A 7514-nucleotide genomic window follows, 5' to 3' on the forward strand; every position below is an offset into this window, starting at 1 on the left:
TTGGACCAAAAAAGTCAGCTTAAAGCCCCTGTGATGTATCCTTTTGCATAAGCCTCTCTAAGTGATTCAATGAAAACTGTTTGATTGCTGGTTTTTATATTTCTTGGTTTAATAATTACTTAATTTTTTAAAAAATAAATAAATTTACATCTTGATTGATTTTCATATTTCTTACAATTTTTAAAGAATTAATTTTGCCGATTGTAGCCATTCAATTTATTGGCCGCAAAAAATGAAGAGTCATAACAAAATGGCCAACTTTCAATAAAGAAGGATAATAAAAAAGAATTACCCGTGATTGTAGGGATGAATGAATGGTCCAATCTATAGCGCATCATTCCAAATGTTAATTAAAAGCATTGGGAACATTGCTAATGCTTCCCTGTAGGTGGGACACTGAAAATTTATTTCATTATTAATCTTATATATTAATTAATAAATTCAACTAAAATAATATTTATGATATCGGCCGATACGTTGCGTATCAGAATTTTCTTTATTATTGATATTTCTATTGCTGCGTTGTCACGTGTCCTATCGCACCCTCACACATTTCAGTGCTGATCGGTTCAGCAACAGGCGGTGCGCACTCACACGACAGACGGCCCGAGCCCTCCCGCAACAGTCAGCATCCTGTCGGGCCGCCGCATCACGTGTGGTCAAGGGTGGTTGCATACGTGCGAGCCACTAGCACCACCATGGATCGCTTGGTAGCATCATCATGCACCAATCTCCCCTCCATTTCGGTGCCTCTCAAATCGCTTGCCCACTAGCCTAACCTGCGTGGCCCCACCACCCCCAAAGAGCCCAAGATGCACTTAAAGTCCCATCCATTGCTGCCACGTGGAACCCACGGTCTGATGTGTGGGGCCGTCTCCTAATTGGATAAAGCCATGTAGGAATATTCAATAGATTCCAGGTGGGCCACAGAGGGCACAGTCACACGACACTGAAAAGAAGTTAAAGGCCTAAGAGTCATTAAAGTGTTTTAGACGCACACGGAAGAGACTAGCTATGAGGAAAAGATGTTTCCACCCACTATAGTTTACAACGAATAACACATTAGTGGGTCCAACTTTTCATCTTCCCACAAATTATAAAGGTGGGGCCCAGCTAAGGATAAATCAAACCGTTTATCATGGGGGCTCCACTAATAATACATGGGAGAGTCCCCAAAATCACACCCCCATGGGATGATCCCAACCATCCTATCTGGAACCATCAATGTGGACCATTGGTAGAGAAAATGTTAGGGTATGGTCACCCACTGTGGGGCCCACCATATCAATGTTCTACGTCACCAGAAAAACTTTGTTTTGGTTCGATCGAGCACCACATAGTACCTCACTTTTTGTATAGAGTTGGTCACAGTGCTAATCAACTTGGCATACTCGACTCATCCAACTCGATCCGAACCAAGTAGGTGAGTTAATCTAAATCAAGGACTTTATCCAATCTAAACTCAACTCGACTCAATTCGAAATCCGACTCGATATTACTCGACTCATTGAAAGAAAAAAAAAAAAAAAAAACTATATATATTGGTTGGGGGTAATGCATGCAGGGTTCATAGGGGAGGGATGATGGTAAATGGGTTTTACAAGTGAGAATAGAGTCGATGAGGATGATGGTTGCGGAATAATCAGGCGCAAAGAAGATGATTGTGTTGTGATAAAAATAAATTTTTCTTACATAAAATATAGATGAAACTGATAGTTCCAAATGTGTGATAGACTTAGTATTGAATTGAGTTGAGTTCGGGTCAAGTCTATTTCAAAATTGAATCGAGTTGGGTCAACCTGATATGGTCGAACTCAACACGATGCCCCACTCTACTTTTGCATGCACACACCTTTTTCTTTTGTCTTTTCGTATGCCTCCTTTTATTTCTCTTTCTTTCAAAGGAAGAGACAAAAGAAAAGGGTTGTTTCTTTCAAAATGAAGGTGGAAATATCAATTTTTTTATTTGGATGGGAAGGTTAACGGCTATAAATACCCGACGAATTTGCCACCTTCCTTGGGAAAAACACAAAGCATTGAGTTCTTCCTCTCCTCTTCCCTCCCTTCACTCTCTAGAGTGTCGTAGTGCTCTCTTGGCCTAGTGTATCTTAGTGTGTGTGTGTGGCCCAAAAAAATGGACGGTCAGGGATGCTGTGGCAGCTTTTTCCAGAAATGTAAGCCGTACATCGCCATGATCTCTCTCCAATTCGGCTATGCTGGCATGAACATCATCACTAAGGTGTCCCTCAACCGAGGGATGAGCCACTATGTGCTCGTCGTCTACCGTCACGCTTTTGCCACTGGGGCCATCGCCCCGTTCGCTCTCATCCTTGAGAGGTATGGATAAATATACTAGAGAGTTCGTAATCCATCGCATACATTCAAATTACTATGGGACTAACATGATCATATCCGTTCATTTCGTAATCACAGGAAAGTGCGGCCCAAGATCACATTTCCTATCTTCATGCAAATCTTTGCACTGGGTCTTTTGGGGTGAGTACAATTACAACATATTTATGCATCATATCATGAAATATAGCTGACATTTTATGTAAGGATGTGTTCTTATACACATGATTGAATGTCACAGGCCAGTGATTGATCAGAATTTATACTATGCGGGGCTTAAGTTCACATCGCCCACGTTCTCGTGTGCCATGAGCAACATGTTGCCGGCGATGACGTTCGTCATGGCCGTCCTGTGTAGGTATGTACATGCATTCATCGTGACCATTGATCATGATCATGATCAATATGGGCTATTTTGCTGAGTTTGTGATGGGATTGTGTGGTCAGGATGGAGAAAGTGAACATAAAGAAAGTGAGGTGCCAGGCAAAGGTGGTGGGAACTATAGTAACAGTGTTAGGAGCCATGTTGATGACCTTGTATAAGGGGCCCATCATGGAGATGGTGTGGTCGAAACACATCCATCCTCGTAAATCCTATGTGACAGACACCACAGGAACTACTGACAAGGACTGGTTGAAGGGTTCGATTCTCCTTATCATAGCTACCCTCTCTTGGGCTGCTTTCTTCATCTTACAGGTAAAAGAAAAAAAGAAATACAACCCACTTCATGATTCTACATTTTCTCTTAAGTATTAAAAATAATATTTAAATCTCAATTTGGTTTTCATTTTGATGCCTCTCTCTCTCTCTCTCTCTCTCTCTCTCTCTCTCTCTCTCTCTCTCTCTCTCTCTCTCTCTCTCTCTCTCATTCCACTAAAATATACGGAAAAAAACATTTTGTGTTCCTTTTCTTTTGCTCTATGCAAGAAAAGGAACTTTTGATGTGTACCATTTACTAGTTAATGTACATGTGATTCAAGTTTGGTGTTGTCTTTTCCAGGCAATAACGATGAAGAAATACACAGCTCCACTATCTCTCACATCATTGGTATGCTTTATGGGCACTCTACAGTCCATTGCTGTCACCTTTGTTATGGAGCACAGGCCTTCTGTATGGACCATTGGCTGGGACATGAACCTCCTTGCTGCTGCCTATGCTGTTAGTCTCTCTCTCTCTCTCTCTCTCTCTCTCATGCATACACCCAATAATGGTGTAGTTACTAATGAGATGTACATACACATGTGCAGGGAATAGTGTCTTCTAGCATTGCTTACTATGTTCAAGGGCTAGTGATGCAAAAAAGGGGCCCTGTTTTTGTAACTGCCTTCAGCCCTTTGATGATGATCATAGTGGCCATCATGGGTTCTTTCATCCTTGCTGAAAAGATCTTCTTAGGAGGGTAAGGTTTTTTTTTTTTTTTAAAACCCTATCGCGGTTTTCCATTTCACATCATCCATCCACACATGGCAATATGAAACACGAGTGAAAGATCTGAGCTTTCCATTTAGGTGGGCCATAATTTTACAAAGTATACTGATGGTTACACTTATTGCCTGTCGTGGCCCACCTAACATGTAAAATGGTTTCATTTCTAGACCAGAAAATCTAAACATTGTAGCCATCTGATGGAACGGTTAAATCTGTCACATGTGCCAGCATGTGGATGAGTAGAGCTCTCTCTTTTTGGTTTCTATTCACATCTCTATCAAAATGAAAACAAATTTCTACTTTCTTTTTTCTCTCTCATCTCAAGTGTCACAAACATCAACTTTTTCTTTCTTTCACCTATGGAAATGTTGATCTAGTGGGCCACCATGATGATGGATCATGGTCCTAACATCAAAGAGCTCAAACAATCCTGTCCATCCAAATCGTTGTGGGTGTTGGCCGTTGGATATGGACCATTGCTCATTGTTCACTCAACTTGATCTAACCATCCATGAGCTAGCCATGGATGCTCTGTACAGATGATGACCCACAAAATCAACAGTCCGGATTACGTTCCCCATCCACCACAACCATCTGATCTTCTCTTTTTCTACTTGGTGGTGCAGTGTCCTTGGAGCAATCTTGATCGTTGCAGGCCTCTACTCGGTCCTGTGGGGCAAATACAAGGAGTTCAAAGAGAAGGAAGCCACGTCAGAGCTAACTGACGCCGTTAAGGGCATTGAAGTAAATGGACACGTGATGGACGACATAGAAGCCAACGACGTTGAGTTAGAGAAAGCAAAAGCAAAAAACCTCTCTGCTCTTAGCCAAGCCGTTGCCCTTACCGTTACCGTTAGTGTTCCTGAGCCACCGATGAAGGCTAACGGCGCGCCAAAAGCTAACGGTTACTGACGGTTGGCATCAGACGGTTAGGACATGAGAAGATGTGTGGGTTCAAGGGAGGGAGGGCATTTTTGTCTTTTCCCATCTCACTATTTCTCTCTTTTTTTTCTTTTTTCTTTTTTTTTCTTTTTTTTTCTTTTTTTGGTAGGGTTTTTTTTTTTTTTTCTTCATGTAATATTTGAAAATTGGAAGGAAAATGACAGTTGGAGGTAACGGTAGAATCTCTGGTGTTTTTTTAAATTCCTGGAATTATGCTTTTACACGTGGCAGAATCGCTGACGTCTGATTCAGATTCCACTAACGGCCTAGTGGTTGACCTTAGTGCGAGTTGAGGTCTTGGTTGGTGGGTTCGAATCTCTTCAGGCACCCATTTTGCATCAGATGCTTATATCAATTCATGAGGAATCCAAGTAAGCTTAGGTAGGTTGGTTGATCTTGACCGTTGATCTGATGGGCCCAACTGTAGATATGGGATTCTGCAAACATCTTAGTGATAGAATAATCATTAACCTTTAATCAATGGCCAATGTCCTGCAAACAGACAATTCAATCTTCAGAATCAAGACATCTCCCTCCCCTGTGATGCCCACCGGACCAACCTTTTAAATAACTAAACTAAGGGCCCCACTTCCAAAAGGGTGAATCAGAACCGTTGATTCCTCATGATCTTGAAGCAGGATCAAGTGTATGCTAGTCCGTTGATCAATCTGGACAGACCCAACTGATGGGTCACCTCACTAATGATCTATGTGGATCAATCAACGGTTTGAAGTCTCGCATAGAAACAAGAATGATGAATGATCCTGATAATTGAATGTAGGACTGTTTTGTGTACATCTACCTCTTAACGTTAATCAACCATCTAAAACCGGCCTATGGTTTATCATGTAGGCCCCTATATATATATATATATATATATATATATATATATATATATATATATATTCCAATTGCTTATTGAATACAATCAATGGCTCTAGCTGTTTGATCAGAGCCAACAAACAAATGTGGCCCACCTTTTCTATTTTTACCTTTATTGTCTCTCACTACAAGGCATTTTGTTCAGAATTTCTTAGCACGCTAGAACTCCTTTATAAAAACGGACATGAGAGGGGAGTAAGAAGAGCCTGCTGAGGTATTATGAGAAGACATTATCCTTATCTCCTTTAAATTTTATGGGAATTAGAATTCAAGCTTATAGAAAATAAAAAATAAAAATTACATGCACAAATTTAGAAGATGAAAATCCGAATGAGCCCACAAGTGGTTGCCCACTTATAGGCGGACGGATTAGCTACCAAGACTCGCTACTGAAGTGACGTCACCAACTTTTGTGGGCCCCACCATGATGTATGTTTTGTATCCACACCATCCATACATTTTGAGAGATCATTTTAGGGAATGATGCAAAAAATGAGGCAGATCGAAGGCTGGAGTGGACCCCACCACGGAAAACGGTGGAGAGAGTGACGTCCGTCCACCGTTGAAACCTTCCGAAGGTCCACCATGATGTTTATTTGAGATCCAAACTGTTCATGTGTTAACCTAGACATGAAAGAAGGGAAAACACAAATCTCAGCTTGATCGAAAACTTTTGTGGCCCTTAGAACATTTTAATGGTGGGCGTCACTCTCCTTAGTCCCCACTGTTTTCTATGGTGGGGGTCCACTTGAGCTTTGGATCTGACTCATTCTTTAGATGATGCCCTAATATGATCTCTCCAAATGTATGGACAGTGTGGATACAAAACATACATCGTGGTGAGGCCCACAGAAGTTGATGACGTCACTTCAGTAGCAAGTCTCCCTACTCAGCGTGTCAGTATCTAATCCGCATCCCACATATAGACCCACGTGCCTAACTCTAACACGTAAAACACCCTATAGACTATTGCATGTATTATAGATGGCCCGCAGCTCAATCAATTTAGACTGATTGATTAATGGACTTAGGATTAGTGGATTGGGTTTGTTTATGGACTGAGTTGATGCGTGCTAGGATGTCACACTCATGGCCTATTTGGATGACAACTAATATATCAAATCACTGCTTATATAGGATGGTATGTTTATGTATATCAAAGGACTCTAATAGTCTCTAACGTGGAATTCCACGCGGAAACGTACTTATGCATGCAAAGAGGGAGGGATGCTCGTACCATGAACAGACGTGTGGTGGGGGAGAATATATTACAAAGGCATATTTGCTACTATCGACATTCAAACGCCTGACCTTTGACTCTAATACCATGTCAAATCATCACATGCTGTAAAAGCATGAGCCATTAAATGATGTTGTATCAATGTACACCAAGGGACTTTAACACGGTAGCCATTTCAATTCATTCATAAACCATAAAATGATAGTATCAATGGACCATCATTTGGCCTAATGAATATTTTGAATTCTACACACATACAATGCATTGCCATGTGCATGCATAGGGTGAAGGAAAACCTTCACCTCTCTATATCATTTTTTCGCTAAGCATCCAATAGCTATTTTCCTAAACAACATCTATGATATAGATAAATAGGTTTGAATTAAGGGAGTAGGATTAAGCAAAACCCAAAACTCAATCTTCACCATTGCTACAGCAACTTCAATAGACTTGTTTCAGGAAAAAGAAAGGAAAAAAAAAAAAGAAAAAAAAAAGAAAGAAAGAAAAAGACTCCACGTCCTAATCTTCTTCACTATGCATGAATATCATTGCTCATGGATGCGTATAAGAACAAAACACTAAAAGAAAAGGGGAAAGGCTACTTGGTATTATTCTCTTACTGTCTTCTTCCGTGACCTTGATTAGTAGAATTCCTTTATCACATTAGG

General features: G+C 40.7%; 1 protein-coding gene across 1 annotated transcript; it reads left to right on the plus strand.

Annotated features, from left to right (window-relative positions):
* Nucleotides 1-2015: 2015 nt before the first annotated feature.
* Nucleotides 2016-4817, plus strand: LOC131250952 (WAT1-related protein At5g07050-like). Its single transcript, XM_058251383.1, has 7 exons — nucleotides 2016-2337; nucleotides 2434-2496; nucleotides 2594-2710; nucleotides 2800-3049; nucleotides 3354-3512; nucleotides 3602-3753; nucleotides 4409-4817. Exons 1-7 carry the CDS (start codon nucleotides 2135-2137, stop codon nucleotides 4692-4694), a joined length of 1230 nt encoding a protein of 409 aa, XP_058107366.1. The 5' UTR covers nucleotides 2016-2134; the 3' UTR covers nucleotides 4695-4817.
* Nucleotides 4818-7514: the final 2697 nt, after the last annotated feature.

Source organism: Magnolia sinica, chromosome 7 (genome assembly GCF_029962835.1).
Source record: "Magnolia sinica isolate HGM2019 chromosome 7, MsV1, whole genome shotgun sequence".
Lineage (NCBI taxonomy): Eukaryota > Viridiplantae > Streptophyta > Magnoliopsida > Magnoliales > Magnoliaceae > Magnolia > Magnolia sinica.